Here is a 22529-nt window from a genome sequence, read left to right on the forward strand (position 1 = left end):
ACATGTTGTACATGCACTGGTGTCTATTCACCGGCAACAGAGGCCATAACAGATTGATTTGGGTTACATCGCCATCTAGAGGATGAGTATTTAACTTTCCAGCTCAGATAAAAGCATTGTGTATCTATGATGTAGAAGAAAGCTGCATTTATTTCTAATTGGAACATTTAAAGGGGTTTGGATATGGTATACACTATGAGTAGATGTGACTGTACAGTCCTCCTCAAACAAAATGCATGAATACACGTCTTGAATGCTGAGCAAAAGGAATATAACTATTACGATTTTTCATCACTATATTTTAGCCATGTTGTGACCTGCAAATAAAAAGAGGCCTTCCTCTCACAAATAGGCATTTGAATGGGTGGAATTCCCCAGGGAGAGATGTTGAATAACTTTCTACTGGAACCTTTCTACTACAAAAATGCAAAGATTGTTTACATTTGTTTGACTTAAAGCAGAGCTAGATAACTTTAATGTTGATTGTTTCAAGAATGTGATTGGCACGAATACACTATTTTACACAGCTCTATTATTATCAGAAAAACATTTATAAATAAAAAGTCCTACAGAAAACACAATTACATTCAAGATCTAAATGTCACCTACTATAGGGGTCTTCTGATATAGTGCAAAACCACAGACATATAAAGTCTGCTTTAAAAGGCACATTCATCCTGGGTTAGCTGATGGAGACATTAGCAGGGATATCCGCCACCACACCAAACTGCTCACAAACCTTCTTTAACTGTTCTTCCAAAACAATATTTTTCTTCACCTCTAAATTGTAGTTAAACTTCAGGTCTTCAATTTCCTCGAAAAATGTTGGATCAAAGTTTTCCAGTTCTGTCTTCAGTTTTTTAACTTGAGCCTGGAAACATAAAGGCACACCAATGAAGTACTTATCATAGAAAATAAACACTAAATGTGCTTATTGAAGTAGGAATGCACCTAAATTTCAGCCCCCGAAGATTTTCAGCCAAAAATGACAAGACAAAAAAGGCCTAATTTGGGGATTTGGCCTGGAATGTTAATTTTGTTGCATCACTAATTGAAAGGCTTTGTATAGTTGTAGAATCAATACCTTTAACTGTCTTTTCTCTAGGTCAGTTGCCTTGAGTAGATTTTGCAGCTCTTCGTAACCTGACAACAAAAATGATTGATCTTAACGATACATTTCAACAAAATATCCAAGGCACTGGGCATTTTCCATTGTTCATGCTACCTCAGGCATGTTAGCTTAGTCTGCACATGGAGCCAGTGAAGAGCAGTTAAGGGCGTTTTGAGATGAGGGGGCAGGAGGAGTCTCGCGGTAGCATACGGAATGTTTCATATGGAATTTGTCACATTGACAATTCTCAATGTAGTTGGGTTTAATGGGTACATTTGCAGACAACCTTAAGTCAACATGAGGCTACAGAGTGGCTGGTTGAACTCTATCTACAACGCTGTTGGTCAAGTACACAGCACAGCGCTGATGATGTGTATAACAGGTCAGCGTGTCTCACCTGGTCTAGCAGAGTCACCAGAAGTGGTCCCACACAGCTCACTTAACTCATGGAGCCTCTTGACCAAATCTGCCTTTTCCCTTTCCAGCTGTCTATTGGTCAATCTAGGACACAGACAGTAAATATTTAGTCAAAAGTGCTATGAGCAATGTGTTTTAGTACGTTACATTATTTGCTATATATTGCAGTATATTGTTTTTTCACCTAGCTGACTGAAGGTCCTTCGAGAGATCGGTCTGCTCTCCAGTGGGAAAGATCTTCAACATCTCCACCTGGGGAATGAACACCCACTGTGCATCATGCCATCACAAAGATCCCACGATACACGTGGGTCGCGCCATCGCAAAATGGACGCGTCGTTTATCGTTGTTCCTGTGTCGAGATCCCCAAAGACATCTCGACACGGGAAGACCAAGGATGAACAGTAGTCAGGGAGACAGCAGAGTGGACCGGCGCATGCGTCATGAGGTCTTACCTGGTCTTCCAGCTGTCTGAGCGCATGCTGCGCTCTCTCCTCTGCGGCGCTGGCCTGACGCAGCTGCTGCCTGAGCTCTGATAGACTGGACGTCTTCTGAGCGTTGTCCTTCTCCAGCTCCTTCATCTTATTCTCAAACAGTCTGAGGAAGGGGAACCAGTATTCAAATGACTATACCACTCAAATCCTCCCTGAAATGTGAGGATGGAAATAGTACACACTAAGGCTACAAGGTGACATTTGAATAGAAAAGCGCTTGGTGCATGACAATGAACTGGCACTTTACCTGGATATCACAGTTGCCTTCCAGGTCTTACTGTCGGCTCCCTCTGGGATGGTTCTGGACTGTGCTGCCAGTAGTCTTTGCTTCATTTCATCAAGCTCAGTCTCCAGCTTGTCATTAGTTACCTCCAAGCTAGTCTTGGCCACTCTAAGCTTCTCCACAGCCTCTGTCTCCTGCATGGAAAAAAGGCTAGATATGGTTGGTACTGCAAGTCTGAATAAGCTTTTAAGTAAGCTGGTATTATACCAATGTAATTCACTATCACATTATCTTTTTGAGACAAATCAAGCAAATCTTTATTTTTTTTATTTTTTTCAAACACCCGGCTGTCTCCAAATTCCCTTCAGTGTTGATTTGAAATAAAATTCAGTAATTGGCATTTTCAGTAATAGGATTAGCTTTTGCCAAACTGGATGTTTTTATCCAGTATAGTTGTTTTATATATACACAAGACCTTTACCCTTTTAATCTCCTTTCGTAAACGTTCATTTTCCATCACAATTTTCTCAATTTGTTTGGTTTTGGACTCTTGTCTGGAGCTGAGTTGTGCTGCAGTTTGTTCCTTGAGTTGCCCATAATCAATCTAGGAATAAAGTTGAGTGAGGAGGTGTATTAGAAACTGTCTAACGTCACCTGAGAAATTAATGTATACAGAATACTGTTTCATAGGACACATGCTTATAACATCATTCGGGAAAATGTGTCCATACTTCTGACTGGTACTGTATGTAACTTACCAAAATGTTATGAACATCTATAAAGTATTTAAAATACACTTGTACATAAATATAAATTAAACCTGGCCATTTGTACACAGTTTAATGTATTGTTCACCTTGAGCTTATCATGTGCTTGCTTCAGAGTGGTGAACTGCTCCTGTGTCGGAGTTGCAGGACTTTTCTTGAGAGCCTCATTTTCCCTCTGCACCCTTTCCACCACCCTCTTCATCAATCCAATGGTTTTCTCCAGTTCTGGCACAGTCTTACCGCTGCGACCCGCCTGGACAATGGACAAAACATGAAAAACAGTGCAACTTAAGAGTCTTAATTGACCATTTGATTTGGAGATCCTCTATAGCTTGTAAAAGGCATAGGTGGCCCTACTCCACGAATGTGGCTTAGCTTTCTCTCCACTTCAGCCTTGTCGTTCTTCAGTGCATTACACAGCTCTTTAAGGTCGGCAACCTGGTCCTGGAGGTACGTGAGCAAGTCAAAAAGAGAGAATACAAGCATCTAAGCAAATATCTGCAATCAAACAGGATTTTCTTTTGTTCATAAGACGGGAGTCTGGTTTGGCCCGTGAAAAGCTATATGGACCAGGGGGGGATCATATGGGATCCCTGCGTTGTACCTTGAGCCTGGGCAGATCCTTGTTGGCCTGTTCCAGCTGAAAGCGGAGTTCCAGGTTCTCTGAGGAGAGCTTCAGGTTGTCCCTCTGCAGCTCGTGGTCCTTCTGAGCAGGGGTGCTGGTGCCTCGACCAGATGTCTACAAGGAAAGTTCTGCAGATCTTATACCAGGAGATAACAAACTCACCAGGACATGAGAGACAAACAACTTGGGCATCGAGAGAAGGAAGGCAAGACAGGACGAGTCGAGCATATCAAAAACATCACAGCTACTACACTATGAAGTGCAATGACTGCTAATGCTACTGCTGCGCGACTATCCCCCTAACATCTGGCTGAGGGAGTGGGACGTCCATCAATACCTTGGCGGATTTAGGTTTACATTTGGATGTGCCCTTTTGCTCTCTTTTGGTGACAACAGATTCCAAGCTCGGTTGACTGCAGGTACTTTCTGGCTCGGACGCTAAAATGTCGAGATCTTCACTGAGGACGACGCTGGGGTCTGTGTCTGCGTCGGTTACAGGCGACTCCTCGGGTTTCTCAGTGGCCCCCTGTGGTGCGGTGGATGTGCTGTCCTCTACTTCGCCTTCCGCCACGGAGGTGTCCTCAGCAGTTTCATCCACTTCCTCTCTATCGCCACCCTCTTCCTCTCCGTCCGTTCTGTCCTCTGTCCTGGTTTCACTGCCTCTTCGAGGACAGGATTTGGAGGATTCGGATCTTTCTGATAGCTTGGCGGTGTCTGGCTCGCCTTCGTTCGGGCTCTGGGACACGTGGGGTTCAGCGTCGCCCTTCTGGGACTCACTCCTGCTTCGCTCTGGGCCTCCTAGGAGGTGTGCTGTGCTCGTATCCACCTTGTCGTCAGCAACCCCGGCTTTGGTGTCCTGGGACTCTTCGCCACTTGCGTCGTCCACCTGCCATGCGTCCTCCCCAACACTGTACGTTCTTGTGTCTCCATCTTTGTCTCCGCTTGTTTGAGTCGTTCCGTCACACTTTCTGTGTTCTGCTCCGTTTGGTTTCGGATGCTCAGCCTCGCTCACATCCCACATGCCTGCAAGGTCGGTCCGGCTTTCTGTCTGGTTTCGGCTGGTTGTTGACAGACCCTCAGCCACTTCGGTGTAAGACGAGGTGAGATGGACATCCTCGATGGTTTCGTCCTCTAACCCAGGCCCAACCCTGACATCGAATGTAAGACAACGCAACTCTCTCAGAGATGGGGACGCCATACCCTTTGTCTTCGTTACGCGTGTTGCGGTATTACGACAGGGAAGGAAGGAAAGGGATCGAAAAACAAGAATGGAAAGTGAAGTAAAGAAAAACACAGAGAAGAGTTTTAGAAGAAAAAGAAAATAAACGTCATTCAAATTCAAACACACAGGGGATGAAATGTAGTGAAAGAGGAAAAAAAAAGAAAAAAAAAAGAAGAAAGAAATGACATCCGTTGGTGATGACAGTGCTTGTGGCTTAACAGGACTGGAGTGTGTATGTTGGTATAATTACAGAGGGTCTCGAGGGGGGCTCCACAGACATCTGGCCCTCCAGTGAGTGAAGCCTCTCCTCCAGGTGGCGGTTCCTCTGGGTCATTTCCTCCATGGCAGTGTCTCGGGGTAAGGCCTGCTTCTGTCTGACAGGGAGAAATACGCATCGACTGATTACAGTGCAAACACTCGCTTTCAACTCCTTCAATACGAGCGTCATTTTCAGTGGCGAGGCGGTGTTTGGATCAGTAAGTGTTGTTATGATCCATAGTCATGTTGAATCTACACTCTATCCGGTAGACTAGTTATATAGCCAGTTAAGAAGTCCTGGCACCTGCGACTAAGATTCCTCGTTTTAGCCTCTCAGTTGAATTCATTAGGGTGAATATGATGTCCCTTCATGCCCCGCTTCGATGAAACATCGATCCCGCAGAATGAGCACCTACGCAGCATAATGTAAAAGTGTCATGTACCTCACGCTGAGGAGATCTTGCTCCAGCTCTGCGTTTCTCCTCCTCAGCTCCTCCACCTCGTTCTCAGCCTCCAGGTGGCGGGCGCCGACCACCTGATCGGCCGTCACGGCAACGCGTCCTTTTAGCTTCCTCAGCAGGGAGGCCTTCTCCTGGTCCAGTCTGAACACGCGGCCAAGTGCATGACCAAAGTTGGCATTTTAGTCCACCTGTTTCTATTGGATGTGATCATCGGTACAAGCGATATAAGTTGGGGTTGTGTGTGTGTGTGTTACAGACCTGCCATAAAGCTCTTTGAGGGTGCCTAGTTGTTTGGTGAGAGTCTCTGTTTCTCTCTCCTTGTCCTTCAGCGTACTCTTCATTTTCTCCATCTTAGCTTGCCACTTCTTGCCCTCCTCCCAGCGCGCCATTTCTTCCTTTGATGACTGACGGATGGAACAGTGGGACATTATCTTACCTTTGACCTTTGTAGTAACCCAGGAAGTCCATACGTCCATTCCACTAGGTTTAAGTCATAGGTTACAGTCCACATGTGACCTTTACCTTGTCATCGTTGAAGTTCTTCCTCTTGGTAGGGTCTGGAACGCCTCTCTTCTCCAGCTCTGCCTCCAATTTTCGAATTTTCTTCTGCAGTGCCTCCACTGTGGGCCCCTTCAAATCAGCCTCTGACTGATTCTGTCCCGGCACACACACGTACAGGTATTCATTAACACACATCCACTAATACGTTAGAAAAGCCCAATCGTTCCCCCCCCCCCTCCCCAATTGACTTTAACTCTCCATTTTCATTTCACCAAGATCACCCAATGTTACCGTTTTAACTGTACTTCCAAATCCAGCACAGCCTAACCTACAATCGACCGAGATGCGGTGAAGGTAAATGCGACGCCCTGGCCTGTCGCAGTCAGGTGGGCATCGCGATGGACAAGTGCTTTGGGTGCAAATCACCTGCAGGCCGCTGTTGAGCCTCTTGACCCGCTGCCTCAGCACCTGGATCTCCTGGTCGCGCTCCTCCTTCTCTCCCCGCAGGCGGCTCTCCGCTCGCTGGCTCTTTTGCAGGTCTCTCCTCAGACCCTCCAGCTTCTCACCGAGGGCGTTCTCTCGCCCCTTAGCTGCCTTCAGGGACTCTCTGGCTCCCTGGAGGTCCTCCTTCAGCTCCAGCACGACGGCCTGAAAGGAAAGCCTGTCGCGTTGCAGGTTTACGTGGAACAGCTACCAAATACTCGGGTGGTGAGGTGGCTCGTTTGGTTCTCGTGTATGGACTGTCTTGATGGGAGGCGAGGGTATGTTAAGGTCTAACCTTAAGGTCTTTTGTTTGCCTGTCCACCAGACTCTGGATGTTATGGCTCTCCTCCTTGTGGGCTGCGTTAGATATAATCTGCTGTTCAGCGTGGGAGGTCATCTCTGCCCTCAGCTCCAACAGGGCTTTGCTGAGACCCTGACGTGATAAGAGACAGAGAGAAAGGTAAAAGACCCCAAAACAGAAAAGAAAAAAAAACACATCAGCGACTCGTCGACTGCGGCACTAAAATAGCTAGCATCGTTTGCCGTCAGAGAAACGTCGTTCGGAAGACGTCGCGCAGTGGCTCTGCCGCACCTTGAGCTGCTTGTCTTTCTGGAGGAGCTGGGCCTTCAGCCGCTCCACCAGGCTCTTCATGGTGTTGCTGGGCGAGCGGACGTTGGCCTCCTTCTGGGCCTCCAGCTCGGCGCGGAGGTAGTGCAGCTCCTTCTCCATCTGCGCCATCTGGGCGTGCTGCTCCTCCACCTCCCCGGACAGAGCCTTCGCCTGGGACGCATGGTGCTCCTCCAACCTGGAGCAGTTCAGCTCATTTAGACTGGAATCCACCCGCTTCATCTCAAAGACATAACTTGCATTTACGTTTAGCAGACGCTCTTATCCAGAGTGCCTTACAGTAAGTACAGGGACATTCCCCCCCCCCCCCCTCGAGGCAAGTAGGGTGAAGTGCCTTGCCCAAGGACACAACGTCATTTGGCACGGCCGGGAATCGATCTCGCAACCTTCAGATTACTAGCCCGATCCCCTCACCGTTCAGCCACCTGACTCCTTTGACACATTTCTAAATGGTCGACAGGCTACGTACAGTACATGTACATCACCTTGAAACAGGAGTGGAAATAAAAGACAACAGGCCTTGTCTGCCTCTCACTCGACATGCCGGCCACCGCAAATGAAGTTGTGACTGCATATCTCCCTTAGGATGGGGTATCCTGGTGGGGATACTAACTTTGACCTCTCGATGGCATGCTCCTTGGCCTGCATGATGGCGGCGGCCCTTTGGCGCTCCAGTTCGCTGCTGACGGCCTTCAGCCGGTTGTCGAGGGTGGAGAGGGAGCTGTCCTGCTCCACCACGGTCTGCTCCATCTCAGCCAGACGCACCAGGTGCTTGGTGGTCGGCACGGCGATGCTGGGCTTCTTCATCAGGTCCTGGAGACGCCAGAGAGAGACCGGTCAGGATCTGCAGTTGGTCGGAAGACGGTCCCGAGGGCTACTTGGAACCTCGATTCCCAGTGGGAGCGACGCTTACCAACGCAGTCTGTTTGAAGCGGTCCAGGGACGTATCCGTGTGCAGGTCCAGCTTCTGATTCAGAATCCTCACCTCCTCCTCGTGTTTTTTGGTCATGTCTTCCTGCTCCTGGGGGTTAGAGAGGAACAACTGTTATAACTGTGCATGGACAGACACACGGACACACACTGGACAAACAAGGACGTACCTGTCTAGCCCTTGCCAGCAAGTTCTGATACTTCTTGAGAACCTCCTCTTTCTGATCCAGACGACCCTGCAGATTGTTGATGGTCTGGTGGGCCACTTTGAGGGCCGGTTGGCTTTCTGACTGGTCCTCCTGGTGCTTCGAGAGGTCGGCTAGGAGCCTCTCTCGGTCCGCAGAGGCAGGGAGGCGGAGTCGCAGCTCGTTGATGACCTTGTCCCGAGACAGAACATTCTGCTCCGCCTTCCAAAGGGCTGCCTCTTTCTCCTTCAGCTTCTATATGAGGGAAAGAGATATGCTGCTGTGTCTGGAATTTACATCATTGTATTTCAGCAACTCTTTCCCGACATTGGCCACGTATTGCAACATTCAAAGTCTACCAAGAAATTCTTTTGTTTTATTCAAAAAAGAAATTGTGCAACAAGGGTCATATTAGAAGAAATGACGCAACTAGATGCAAATTCCAGGGTGTGTGCTCCACCTGGTGAACAGATTTGCCACCAGGGGGAGGGGTTAGCCATGTTTGATGCCTCTAGTCTAGGTGGTAATGAATGCTGCTCGCGTCATGTTGTAATATAACACTAGGTCGATTTTTTTTTATTCAACTGTCTTTTCAATGTCTGGGGTAGGGAAATGTAATAACATGAATTGAGGAGTGTTAAAGGAAAAAAGCAAAGAGCGGTACCTCGTCCAGAGTTTTGCAGGTGGCTTGTGTCTCCAGGATGGTGCGGACTTGCTCTTTGATTTTACCCAGCGCAAAATCCAACTGGTGGGCCAGAGGAAGACTCGGGTCGAGCAGGGCACCTGTGGTTTCCTCAAGCTACAACAAGCAGAGACAGCGGGCTTATCATCATGGAGCATGCATGGTGGCTATAACAGCATCAGGATAACCTTGGTTAAACAAAAAGCAGTAAACCACTGCCAACCAACCCCCAAATAATAGTTTCATCATGAACAACAGTTTTGTACAGTGCAGTGCATTCGCGTTCCTACCTTTCGGGCAGTGCAGTGCATTCGTGTTCCTACCTTTCGGGCGGTGCCAAGGATTTCGTTCTGCTGCTTCTCGTAGAGGTCCAGCTGGCGCTCCAACTCCACCTCTCGCTGGTCCCAGGACAGCTGCCGCTCCTCCAGGATCTGAGGGGGCAAAGGAAGGAGGGACGGCTGTGTTTGACTGAGGGAGGGAGTGTCAAAATGCAGACAGGTATGCTAAGAATTCGATCCGCAGTCCTGTAAACGTGGATGCGTGGTGATTCTTAATATCCCCTGTGTGTGTGTGTCCGTTTCTCTGTCTCTCACAGTGTTTTGCTGGACGATGTCCTCCTCCAAGGTCTGGATGCTGCGCTCCTGCTCAGCCACCAGGTTCTTCAGGTGTCTGATCTCCTCCTTCTGGACGCCCAGCTCCCTGCCCCGCCTCAACTCCTGCAGACGAACTTCCTCCATCTTCTTGTGCCACTCGTTCACCTGTGAACATCCAAAATGAAGCCACTTCAAATTTGGGACTTTTGGCGGCCCAACAACAAACCAAAAAAACGTCAATCCTGAGCTGTAGTTTGTATTCCTTAACCGTCAGTGACCTAGACGGTGGAAAGGAGAACTGTGGTGGAGAACTCCCAAACCTTCTGAGCACCCTTCACGTCCTTCAGTGTAGATATGAGCTCTTCCAGTCCTCTCAGCTTGACCTCCAGTTCCTGCACCTTTCCCTCGGCCTCTCTCCTCTCATTGACCGCCAAGCGCTTCTCTTTCTGCACCTTCTCTTGATCGTCCTGCAGGTTCATCAGGGTCTGAGAGAACTTCTCCTGATGGGCTAAGGGCAGGGCTCCGGCAAACTGCCTGCGCAAAGACTGGATGATTTGGCGTAGATACCGGACACGATTTTGGCCTGCCTGGCGAGCGTGGTACAGGGATCGCTCGCCGGCGTCCAGCTTCTGCTCCGCGCGGAGCTTGTAGGCCTCCAGTTGTTGGATGCGAGTGGTGGCGACCTCCAGTTTTCCCACGGCGGCTGACTCGCTGAGTTGCAACGCAACTATGTGCTGGTGGAGTTTGGCAATGAGGGCTCTCTCATCTGACTGGGACTGAGTAACAGGTAAAACCGTGAACAATAGTTGATACCAATAAGAATGACAGGGGGAACATTTACCACTAGGTTCTTGTTATGAGTGATGTGTAAGACCATTGTGTTTTCTTGCCTGATAGTCTAGAACTTGTCTCCGTAAGGCTTCCACTTCCTTTTCTCTGGACTGCTGCCGTGCCTCAAAAGCCGCCACCTGCATTTTAGCCACGTCCGATACCTCCCGCAACCTGCGCAGGCACAAACCACCTCAGCATTTCCATCTGGATCCTAAAGGGCCCCCCATCCATCAACACATCGAAACACGGATCATACTTGGAGGCTTCGATCCGGAGCTTGGCCTCGCTTTCCTCCAGCTCGCTGATCCTGGCGCGGTCTGCATCGCTCGCTGCCTTGCTCACGCTGTTGGTCAGCTCGTCCCTCAACTCCCACTCCACCTTCTGGGCCTCCAGGCTCTGCTTGGTCAGCTGAGGAACACACGACAAGTGTTCAATGGGTTCTTCTGTCGTTTTTTAACATTTATTTTGAAAGAAAAAAACGACTTGCGAATGTCTGTCTCAACCCTTAAACTCCATTAAATGTGCTGTAATAAGAAACGACACTAAACGGTTTAGGCTACGTCTCCCCCGACCTCTGCAAACTTGGTCTCCAGCTCCGAGTTGCGCTCCTCCACCTGCCTGAGGGACTTCCTCAGGTGCTCGTACATCTGGAGGGCGTGCTCGGCGCGCTGCCTCTCGTTCAGCTCCTTCATCTCCAGCGTGGTGATCCTCCTGGAAGCAGACACGATCTCACTGTTGGCCACCGCCTTGGCCGCTTTGTCCATGCCGCTCTCCCCACCTGTCCGTTAACGGCCAAAGTCAACGTAAGTGATTCGGATGCAGACACCCGTCCACCATCCTGGGGAAACGGAACAACTAACAAATTCATTGTTTTGTGTTCAAAAGGGGCCGACGGACCGACTGTGTTGATGTGCTCCCAAGCTTGCTCTAACGTATGAAGTTTCTCCTTGGTTATCGCCAGCTCCTTGTTGAGACCGGAGATTTGCTCGTGGAGACACTCGTTCTCGTTCTTAAAGGCAAAGGGGGGGGGGGGGGGGAAACGTCAGCATTTGGAAAATAAGCAGTATGCTACGACACAAATCAAGGATAACAGGAAAAGTGGATCTGAAATGCTAGACGAAGCCAAAGAAAAGCATGTCGTTGGTTTTCCTACGTTGAGATGTTCAAGGCTGGTGGTCCTCTGGACGAGGTGATTGTCCCTCTGAAGCATGTCCCTGTATTTCACCGTCAGCTCTGTGTACTGCCTGTTAGCCCTCTCGAGCTCTGAAGAAGGAACGCTTTCATCCAAGGCCCTCTGCAGCGCTGCCATCTTGTATGCAGCCATTTCCTACCCATCAGGACACATGCGAGACAGAATACATAATATATACAGCCTAATAAAATACCATGTGTGTACACACTCGTAAATTGTACAGTTACAAAACCTATTGGGGAACCAAGGAACACACATTTAGCATTTACATTTAGTCATTTAGCAGACGCTCTTATCCAGAGCGACTTACAGTAAGTACAGGGACATTCCCCCGAGGGAAGTAGGGTGAAGTGCCTTGCCCACGGACACAACATCATTTTGGCACACCCGGGAAACGAACAGGCGCATTACTAGCCCGATTCCCTCACCGCTCAGCCGCCTGACTCCCTAGCACCCAGCCTATATCACCATGGCATCCCTGTCGGACTACCTTGTATCTCTGCAAGTAGCCCATGTGCTGGGTGACCGCGGCCTGCATGGCGGTGAAGTCCTCCCTGAGTTTGGCGTTCTCCTTGCGGAGGTGGTGCTCCTGCTCCAGCAGGGTGGTGTAGCAGCGCGTCAGACACGTCTCGTTCACCCGCAGCACTGTCAGCTTCCTGGCTGCCTCGGACGCGTGCCTGCGGACCTCTTCCGGGTCCTTCTGCAGGGCGTCCAGCCAATGCTGGTGAACGGGAGAGGACACATTTAGTGAGGGTCTATGGGGGGGGGGGGAGGGAAGACTTTCATCTGATCGAATAAATACAAATGGGCTCTGCTTACGTCACTAAAGTTTGGTGTTTTGGCCAACTGCTGAACGTCCACCTATTAGAGGTGTACTCACGTTGAACTCTTTGACTCTGATTGTGTCCACCTCCTTCTGTTCTTCCAGCTTGTTCTTTAGTTCTGTAAACACCTCCCTTTCCTTTTGCCAGCACTCTTTCTCACTAAACACAAAAGGAGGTCGTTTGAGTTGAATATCGTGGAGCATCGTTTAACAAATTATAGGCTGTGTAAAGGGATTCAACACCCCTTTTTGTTAGCAATAAGCTAATTGGTCATCTGAAAGACGGTCATACTTGAGGTTGGCCCCTACCTCTGGTAATCTTTGTAGAGAAGTCCCTGCTGGTGGCGGATTACAGAAAACTTCCTCTGGTACTCCTCCAAGGCCAACACAAGCTTCTTATTGGACTCCTCCTTGACTTTGATCTCCTAGAACGCATTTTATAAAAAATTTTAGGATTCCATGACACAAGCAAGTTAAATATGTGCTATATGGATGGGATCCCCTTTATTAATAGTTTCACAGTTTACAGATTTGTTTTTTTTCTTTTCAATATTCATGTATTGACTGTTGTTCAGAGTGCACGACTTGTAAAACTGACCTGTAGCAGTCTGACAGCATACTTATTCAGGGAACTGATGGCCTCAGTGCTGGATGGGGCCATGTCCTCAGGGAGATTCAGGGTCCTAAAGCTGGTCCCACTGCCTCCAGACTTCCTCAGTGCCTCCACCTCGCACTGTAAATGGACAACCTGGTACAGAAGACATCTTAGTAAGAGCTTTGAAAGCTGAACCTGCCATTACGGTATTTTCAACTGACATCTAATAAGTGATAGATTTTCCCTATTCTCAAGTTCATCAAAACATTGTATAACATTTTCTTTATAAGTTTGACTGATTACTGATTCATTTTAAGAAGTCAGACGGTACATAAATAATATACTGAAATATTCAGTAATGTTTACAATATTACAGTGACGAGGAACGTCCTTTGGCGGTATACAAAAAGTTGAAATCACTTTTTATACAATAACTACATTATGTTGTATTACTGCATATATTTAAGGCTCTAGAAGTTGGACTATAAAAACACTGCCTTTTTGTTTAGCCAATCATTTAAAATACAAAGTTGGCCAAAGATCAAATAAAATAATGAGGGTCTGGGGGACAGTGTTCAGTTCACTCAACTCTCATCCATAAGAAGCAAGTCCCCAGTTTGATGTAAATACTGTAAAAATATATTACTGACATTTTCTCTTGCTCTGACAAGCTGACTCAAGGTACTGGCGGCCTCGTCCCGGGCCAACCTCATTTCCTGTCTGAGCTCGTCGTTTCTGCCAATCAGCTGGTTTACTTGGGCCTTTAGGTGCAGGTTGGCGTCAAACTTTCCCGCCAACGTGAAGTTCTTAATCTCTATGGCCTGAAACATAAATATAGGATCAGTGTATGTATTGGCACATTATAATAACAGTAATCTACCACAAAGGCATTAAAAGTAGCAGCACAATCGTGTCATACGCTATGTGTGCCAAAACTTCAACCCACAAACCACAGGTATTCATCAGACCCCTTGGTAGTAATCAGTGCACAGTTAATCAGTTATGTGTCCTATCTGAGTTAAAGACACATAGAAGCAGGCTTCTAAAGGACTTTACAGGCTTCTAAAGGACTCACGAGAATTATAGGGATGTCTTTGAGGGCCTCAGCCAGGGACCCTGTTTTTGATAAATGTCTAAATGTACGGAACAATGTATGAATTGTAAAAAAATAATAATAATACAACGGTTTAATTGAGGGAAGAAAAATAACCTGTGTACATGGATTTTTTGAATAAGGCTGTATTATAACAACATCTGGAAAAGTGAAGGGTTCTCAAAAAGTTCTCAAAACAATGAAAATGAATTCTATGCATGTTTTGATGAACAATGCCTACACCACCCCGACTAACAGCTTTTACACAAGAGACTACACTTACATCAACCAGCCTCTCTAGACTGGGAATAGTAACACTTGTTCCAGCGGGGGCACTCTGTTGAGCATCCTTTAGGGCTTGAAGGATCTCTGTCATTCCTTCTTCTAACTGCTTCTTGTCCTTGGATAAGTCTTCCACTATGATAATTAAGAGAGAGGAGAATAACAATCACTTTTATCTGGATTGAACAAACCAAACCAGCAATTGTCAAGGTAATTGTCAAGTGACAAAATCTTTAGATAAAATGGTCTGCAATTGGTGTTAATGATATTTACCTGGGTGTCATTTGTTCATATGGGTGGAATATTTTAACAATTTGAAGAATTAATTCATTTGTGAATTCACACTGGCATAAAATAACAATGGAATAAATACAGAATGCGTTTTAGAGTGATTGTTGATATGTTACAACTATATAATTAAATCATTTAAACCACTTATGTGAGCATAAACAAATACTCAAAAGAAGTATTGGAAAGAAAGTATGTGTCAAATTTTCCACTATATCCACTATCATTGAGATAAGGAGATAGGCCCAGTCTACTACTTACATTTGGCTTTTAACTCAGATGACTGAGTTTTCTGGAGCTCTAGTTCTCTCTCCTTGGTGTTGAGGTCCTTCAGCAGATGATCATACTGCCCGAAACAAGAGAAGGTCAAAATAATTATAAATATACCTTTTGTAGGCCTATCGGTTCATATTCAAACATGAATTATTCAGAGGTTGTTTAGTTTTTTTACTCAAGCTGAATATATTTCATATGCTGATCTAGGTTTTGAATTTGAGAAAAGAACATACCTTGCGTTTTATCTCCTCATCTGTAAAAGTGGAGGTCTGCTTGTTTGTCATCTGGATGTGTTTGCTGGTAATGACATCATCTTCTAGCACTGAACTAGTCAGTGTGATCCCTAAATGAGTGCCAACCACAAATGATAATGGACTGTTAATGGACTGAAAGTGGTATTACTCGTTTTAATTTGACAATCAATTGCATAATGGCTTGACAAAGAGAGACTAAACTGCAATTACCCTTGTCCTTCACCATGCGTCGAATTTGTATTTTCAATTCAAGTCTTTCCTCTTCCAGGCGTTCAATCTGTAGAAAAGGACAAATAAGGGGCAAGCTGACTTCAAACCCAACCAAGATTACCTGATGTGCCCTTCCACCCAAATAATCACCTCTTTTGTGAGGACCAGATTTTCTGCTTTGTACTGCCGTTGTCTATGATCTTTGGTTCTTCGGAATTCTGACAAATCTATTTCCCCTTTCGGATCTAGACCTAAATAGGCATGGATGAAGGACCCCCAGTTTTAACAACTAGGCAGTGTCACCTATTCTTGAGACTTTTTCAAAACACATAGGGTTTTCCTGAACAAATCTAGGATTACTGACCGAGTCTTTCCCTAAGATCCTCGTTCTCATCCAGTAGGTTATTGATTTGCATCTCCAACTGGTTGATCTCTTTGGTCATGGCTTCCGTCTCATGGTCTCGCAATCTTATCTGGTTTTTACACTCCTTGATCTCAGCAATTGCAGCCTCCAGGCCATCGGTTCCCTGAAATACAAAACAGAACCTCATCTTTATATTGACATTGACCAGAATACAAGGTCTGACAGCCAAGTTGGCCTTAAATGGCCACAGAGACCATTGTGGTTGAGGACATTGAATTAGTCTTGGCCCCAACTATCGTAGATAAAAAGCCATTTTGTAAGTTTGGCCCCTCAGGCTATTCCGAATGTGTGCGACTGGGCAGACTCACAGACTCGTATGTCCTCATGCGATTGAGCGTTTCACTGAGATCTTTGTCTTTGTCTCTTGCGTCAGCCTCAGCTAACTCTGCCACACGCTCTGATTCCCGCGCTCTTGTTTCTGCAGCCTGCAGCTTCAAGTTCAGCTCCTCAATCTTCCTCTGCTGGGGGGTCGAGGACAGGCCTAGGACGACATGGGCTTTAATGTGTCATGGTACAGTCACGTAAAAGAAAACTTAAATTATGGCTGGTCCGCATCATTGTATCCAAAGTAAATATGTTGCAAACATGTTCATTTCTGCGGCTGATCTGCCTTGAATCCTAAGGCCTTACCATCTCTCTCACAAGATTCAGTTTCTAGCGCATCACAAGTTTGAAAAGAGGGCTTTACCTCTGCCCTTTGCTGTGGGTTTCTTCAGTTCCTCTATGAGCAACGCATTCTTCTCCATCTCTTCCGTATACTGCTCCACTTGTTCCGTCAGCATCTTGATTTGATTATCCCTCTCTTGCACTGCCTTAAGTTCATAAACATTTCATAGGTTTGGATTGATGAGACTAAATGACCCTACTGAGCCAACTGCAGTGAATGTTGTTGTCAGTACAGAGAGGGCTGTGATTAATAGACAAGCTAGAGAAAGAAAAGAAAGCAGATACATAAAATGATGATGATCATAAAACAAGTATGGAAAAAGGCTCAACTTACACTGCATAGCTCGTATATGACCTGGCCCAAGCCAGAGATGGATGTGCAAAAGGACAGAATGATAAAACGCAATAGTATAGTAGAGAAACAGAAGAAGCCATGCAAGTAACCAGAGAGGAAAAGAAAAAGTAAACTGAATTTTTTTAAACCTCAACCCTGTCAAGTTGCATTGATATGTTGTCACCCACAAGTCAGTTCAACATTTGAAACACACCTGCTGCAGGGCAATGACATTGCTTTTGTCTGTGTCCATTTGGGCACTGCGTAGCTTATCCCTCAGCTCGTGGACCATCTGCTGGTACTCCATGATCTCCTCATCCTTTCCGACCAGCACTCTCTGTAAGTTAGGGAAACGGAAATGGCACATCCAGGGCTCACTCACAAGAAACAAGATGTTTTTCAGAGCAGTCCGGAAGTTCAGTTTGCTGGGCCACATGCGTATGAGATCCAAAGAAGATGTGTGCTCCCAAAGGATCCTCTAAGGGTCTTCAGGAGGATGAATAGTGCATACCTTCCATTCCTCCACCTTGGCATTGACTGCTGCCATAACCGGGTCATCCTCCTCGGCGCGGCTCTGGATGTGCTCACTCAGCTCTCTGACCTTGAGGTGGAGGACACAAACTCTTATTCATTCAAAAAGGCTTTGCTTTACATGTACCAACTAGTGGATTTGATCCACTCAGTAAGTTTTCAGTTGGAGTTACAATTTAACACACTATGCTTTACAAATGTCAATGCGGAAAAAAAGAGGCTGCATTTTTAGAATATGTTAAGTATGTATATCAAATATCTCAAGTGGGTTTGGTTACTCCACTCCCTAAATGGGTATAAAAGAGGTAGTCTAAGCATGCAACAGAAGATTTACCTGCAGCTTGGCACTATCCCTCTCTCTCCTGAGCTGGTCCATGATGGAGTCGGTTTGTTGCACTACAATCTTCATCTTGTTATACTCGTCTGTCATCTTTTCCATCTCCTTTACAGACTCCTCAAGACTCTTCTGCATCTGTTCATTCTGTGTTTTCAGGTGCACTATTTCGTCTTCTGCCCTCTACAGAAAGAAATTGTTAGTCCTTGAATGAGGCCTGAATGCAAGTCATATTCAATAACGTGACGTGATATCTTAAATAATCAAGATTATAGTTGTACATATATTTTACAATACTTTGTGCCTCAAAATGTTAGTTTGTCAACAGATTATTGTTAATTACCCCCAAATTATCACAGTATTAATTAACGAAAGCAATCATTTCCTTGATATCTTTTCTATCTGAGAGTATCCAGCCATAGATTCACAGACCTTAATCTGATCAGTCAAGATTTTGTTTTAATGAACAGATGTTGAAGGCCGGCGGGCATCTGTGGAAGTGTTTTCAATTCAAAATTCCAGTACCTGGATGTCCTCCATACACTGATAGAGCTGTCGATTGGCTGAGTTGAGCCTCCGCTGGGTCTCACTGCCTTCCTTTCTCGACTGGACTGGCTCCGTCTGGTCCAGCTCCCGGCGGTAGAAGTCTGCATCCTGCTGAAGTTGCTCGTTCTGACACACAAGGCGAAACATGTACAGAAATGATGGATATTTCCAGATATTAGTATAGGAAGTTAAAGGTATATGCACAGTAGTTACTAATACTTAAAGGAGTTGTTCCCACTATTCCCCTGAGTTAGCAAACAAAAAATACAACACCCACACAGACCGACAGGCTGTTATGTGATTTTCATCTACTAATAGTTTCTACAAGCCGGTGGACTGTATATTATATAACCCAAAGTAACTTAGTACTACTACACAATTAATGATAGACTCATCTACCATATTTATATTTAATTTTTACCTTACTTCCTCACTACACTCAACGTCTTACCTTTTTCTTAAGCTGTTTTATCTATGTGCATGGAAAAAAGATGGAAAAAAACAGACATGCAAGAACAAATGTAAGAGAGACAAAATGACATGCAAGAAACCACTGAACAAAATAAAACACTGCTACTAAAGGGACGAGGGCAATGATGCAATTCGAAAAACAAAACGACAGAAAAGTACACCTGATAAGATGATGACAACCACTAACCTCTCGTTTCAGTTTCCTGCTCTCATCCTCGGCCTCCTCTGCCCGAAATATCAACTGTAGACACACATGAGCACATGGACATTGAAAGGACAACATCCCCAAGGGAATCAAGCCACATGAGAGAATAGATCATATCAGACACATGTATGCTATGGAATGACGCGCAGTGAGGTCATACTTCCTCGTTGATTTTTTTCTCCTTGCTCATTTCCTTCTCCAACTGGCTGTATTCCTTCTCCCTTTGCTCCAACTGAGTCTCCAGTTGGCGAATCTCATCCCGTAAGAAGCGGGTGTCTCGTCCCACTGATGAGCGCTGGGCCATCTGGACAGGAAACGAACCAAACAAACACCCCCACAAGTAAACTGTCAGACTTAATCAGCCTCCGACTGTTTTCACCATCCACTTGCATTGAACACACCGTTACACAATTACAACGTTCTCAGACCAACAGAACATAGAGGAATTAGCTACCTCTCTAATCTTCTTACATGCTATCTTCTGTGGTCACATGATGTAATCTTCTTTGTAGCCTCTGACTGGCTACATATAGAAGTAATATTACCGAAATACAATCAGCAAGGATTCTAAATTATATATTCCAGTCAATTAAAACCCCTTTCCAGAAGACTATGCAGATATTTGTAATACTGAGTTTACCTCTAGCTCTTGTTCCAACTTGAATGCCCGGGCCCTTAATTCATTTTCTGTAAGACACAGAAAATGTGTAATTATTTGTGAGTCACTTCTAAAACTTCTATATCACTTTTGTAAAGCTTTCTCTTGGAAGTCGCATTGGATAAAAGCGTCTGTTAAAGAATACATGTAAATGTATAACAGTGCTCGATTGAAAGCCTTTCATGTTGGACTTACCAACTATTGCTTGGTCTGAGCCAGCGTTATCAATGAGTTCATAGGCTACAGTAGCTTCCTGACCCTTCATCTGAAAAAGAAAAACAATTATAATATGAATACATATGTCTACATACAATGACTAATAGGTAACTTTGCAGAAGGCAAATGCAATAGCCTATGCACTGAAACATTTTTGTTATTTATACATTTTAAATGATTCTTTCACTTTGTGCTTGGAATGGGGGCTGTTAAAAAATGTAATGTACTAGTGCAGGGGTGGCCAACCCTGGTCCTCAAGAGCCTCAGTCCTGCATGTTTTAGATGTTTCCCTGCTCCAGCACACCTGATTCAAATGAACGGTCATTCTCAGGCTTGGATAATGACCGTTCATTTGAAACAGGTGTGCTGGAGCAGGGGAACATCTAAAACATGCAGGACTGAGGCTCTCGTGGACCAGGGTTGGCCACCCCTGTACCAGTGGCTTTATTTGAGCACCTTCATTACAGTCTGGGACACTCGAAATAGCTGAACCATTTTGTCTGGAGTGCATCCTTTCAGCTCCCACTCTTTCACCTATGAAGGACAAAGTTACATTAAAGCGTGCAGTTCATTGATTTCAGTTTCTTTGGTTCTGTTGTGTCTACTCGTTATTGTTGTGGGGGGCATGCGGACATGAATTGAAAGGCAGACAGTATATTCTTTGAACACATGGACAGTACCTCTGAGAGCATGTTGTAGAACATGTCTACTTCTTTGTCTGGCAGTTTGTCTGGGTCGGCTCCCATCACTTCACCCCAATCAAGTTTTGGAGGCATCGTGACAACCGTGTGTTGATGATTTGTCAGAATGTGATCATATGAGTATCTTCAAAATAAAGCAACGTGAAACAGAACGAGCTCGACAGGATAGCTACAACATGGGATTGTTTACCGAAGACATGCAGGATATGCATTTTCACTGAGTCTACTGTAATTACATAATTTAGCAAGAAAAGCAGCAGCGAGCCAGCTGAGCTCGCCAACAAAGTGGAAAAAACTACGAATTACCGAGGCTTTGGTTTTCGGAGCTTGTTAGTAAGCTTGCAAACTAGCTTTATCCACCCCAAAAAACGTATTTTTAAAACGTTTACTTGTGTAATTGTTGCCTCGAATCTTTTACATCATGTGTAAAAGTAGCTCTATGCTATCGTGCTAGCTGGTATGCCAGACATATCCTCAACCGATGCTCCCGTTGCCCGGTTACAGCTGACAACAATCGTAAAGCGATTACTAATTTTACGACAGAAGAGAGGTTACACATTTATAACTCTATGGCACATCTACACCACAGAATGTGTAATAAAGGTCTACACTATAACAAATAACTTATATTGTGCTTTCTATACTCTTTGACTATAATGAAATAAATCTCTGTGCGTCTGTGCAAGATTTATAGTCTGATTTTAGGGAAACGATTGTTTAGATTTTTTTCAGGTGTAAACGCTTCGAGATCCCCCAAAAAAATTTTGCAGTCAGTTTCACAATTGATCCCTTTCCGCCATAGTTGAGGTGACACATCAGAGCCATAGAAAAGCCATTGCCTTTTTCTATGGCTCTGGGATACATTATCAGCCTGACGTTGTCATACTCATAATTCTATTCAGAATATGAGTCTGAAAACTCTCCGTTGGGCTGTGACTACGGGCGTGTTTCAACCGAACTCGTAAACAAATGCCTCTTCGCTCAATTGGATAGACCTACAACCAATCAGAGCAACGTAATATGTTGTTTGTTGAAAACGAATTCAACCCAAGGGCTCTTTCGTGACGTTGTTGATTACGTTACTGTTGATCATCTGTCCATCATCGTATAAAGGCCGCCCTGGCAATTTCATTGGTCCGCCCAGATCCTGGTTTTATGTCGTTGTTCCCAATACGAGACCCTCCAGACCCAACTTCCCGACCAATTTTTTTTGTGGGCGGGGAGAAGTTGGGCTGGCAGCCAGGCTAATACATTATAGCCATAGAGTTGATCTTATTGAGAGTTGAGTCAGAGCCTGTTTAAGGAAGTGAATTAAACAATTCATTGTGTTTCTTATCTGACAAGGTGACCTGAGTGTCTACCATCTGAAATGCACGTAGCTAAAGTGAAATTAATCCAGTTAATCGCACCATATCGATGTCACAATGTTGGCAGGGTCCACACACACTAACCTAGCTGCATTTGCATGGCTAGCAAACAAACCGATGGAGCAAATTTGTTATTCCAAACTGGAGTGTTGTGAGGTGTGAAGTTGTGTTTGAACATCTTCCAAGAAAGCAGCACTTGCTGATGAAAGGCTGAAAGTTTAACAAGTATGCAATACACTCAACGTCACAGCGAAAGAAAAGTGTATTTATCCTAGTTTGTCAAAAATTGCATTGGGGACAATAAACCAGACAGAGTGGTTATTTTGTATGACTGATTTCAACCATTTTAATTCCAGAACACCATTCATAATGTCAAAATAAATTGCGTTCACACCACCGTCTTCAAATTTTTTAGTCATGTCATCCTGTACTGACATTTATTTCTCCAAATACATTTAAAATTCACCTTATTTACTAGTTTAATCATTTGTGTGGAAATTGGCAAGGAGAATGCTGGGTAGATGAGTCTGGACAAACTATCAATTTTAGACAAAAGAACCCTCCCAAAGATAGTAAGATCCCTCTGCAGCCATCTATCCAGTATGGATTTACATTGATCTATGTTGTTTTGTACATTTGTATTTTCCATTTA

The 22529-nt window shown here is 45.2% G+C and overlaps 1 protein-coding gene across 5 annotated transcripts; it reads right to left on the reverse strand.

The window, feature by feature from the left end:
• Nucleotides 1-524: 524 nt before the first annotated feature.
• Nucleotides 525-21013, reverse strand: cep290 (centrosomal protein 290). 5 transcript variants are annotated; one of them, XM_084672456.1, is made up of 54 exons: nt 20490-21013; nt 20266-20343; nt 19789-19858; nt 19576-19622; nt 19096-19239; nt 18918-18971; nt 18711-18731; nt 18239-18385; nt 17714-17896; nt 17360-17449; nt 17063-17185; nt 16537-16660; nt 16157-16329; nt 15789-15951; nt 15575-15675; nt 15425-15491; nt 15194-15303; nt 14946-15030; nt 14398-14531; nt 13672-13842; nt 13025-13174; nt 12736-12851; nt 12484-12586; nt 12094-12324; nt 11565-11738; nt 11309-11420; nt 10984-11189; nt 10668-10819; nt 10471-10582; nt 9901-10356; nt 9581-9745; nt 9311-9418; nt 8970-9104; nt 8291-8560; nt 8104-8211; nt 7804-8003; nt 7155-7368; nt 6858-6995; nt 6506-6727; nt 6101-6232; nt 5837-5982; nt 5561-5719; nt 5110-5233; nt 3975-4844; nt 3617-3751; nt 3370-3456; nt 3101-3265; nt 2727-2849; nt 2270-2439; nt 1984-2125; nt 1713-1780; nt 1509-1612; nt 1085-1143; nt 525-871 (listed from the first exon to the last, which is right to left on the reverse strand). In XM_084672456.1, the coding sequence occupies exons 1-54, from the start codon at nt 20583-20585 to the stop codon at nt 683-685; spliced, it is 8226 nt and encodes a 2741-aa protein (XP_084528582.1). In that variant the 5' UTR covers nt 20586-21013; the 3' UTR covers nt 525-682. The 5 variants fall into 5 exon arrangements, with proteins under 5 accessions (XP_084528582.1, XP_084528580.1, XP_084528578.1 ...); XM_084672454.1 differs by lacking the exon at nt 3975-4844 and having other exon boundaries at nt 20490-20557; nt 20817-21012; XM_084672452.1 differs by lacking the exon at nt 3975-4844 and having other exon boundaries at nt 20490-20634; nt 20817-21012.
• Nucleotides 21014-22529: the final 1516 nt, after the last annotated feature.

This window comes from Hypomesus nipponensis, chromosome 14, assembly GCF_054491055.1.
Source record: "Hypomesus nipponensis isolate SF chromosome 14, ASM5449105v1, whole genome shotgun sequence".
Classification (NCBI taxonomy): Eukaryota; Metazoa; Chordata; class Actinopteri; order Osmeriformes; family Osmeridae; genus Hypomesus; species Hypomesus nipponensis.

Excerpts from the sequence above, each read along its gene's own strand:
- cep290 (XM_084672456.1), bottom strand. The coding sequence starts at position 20,585 with ATGCCTCCAAAACTTGATTGGGGTGAAGTGATGGGAGCCGACCCAGAC. Across the intron at positions 15,031-15,193 it reads ATGAGGAGATAAAACGCAAG|TATGATCATCTGCTGAAGGA; the intron begins GTATGTTCTTTT and ends TGTTTCGGGCAG. Across the intron at positions 5,234-5,560 it reads CAAGATCTCCTCAGCGTGAG|ACAGAAGCAGGCCTTACCCC; the intron begins GTACATGACACT and ends TCTCCCTGTCAG.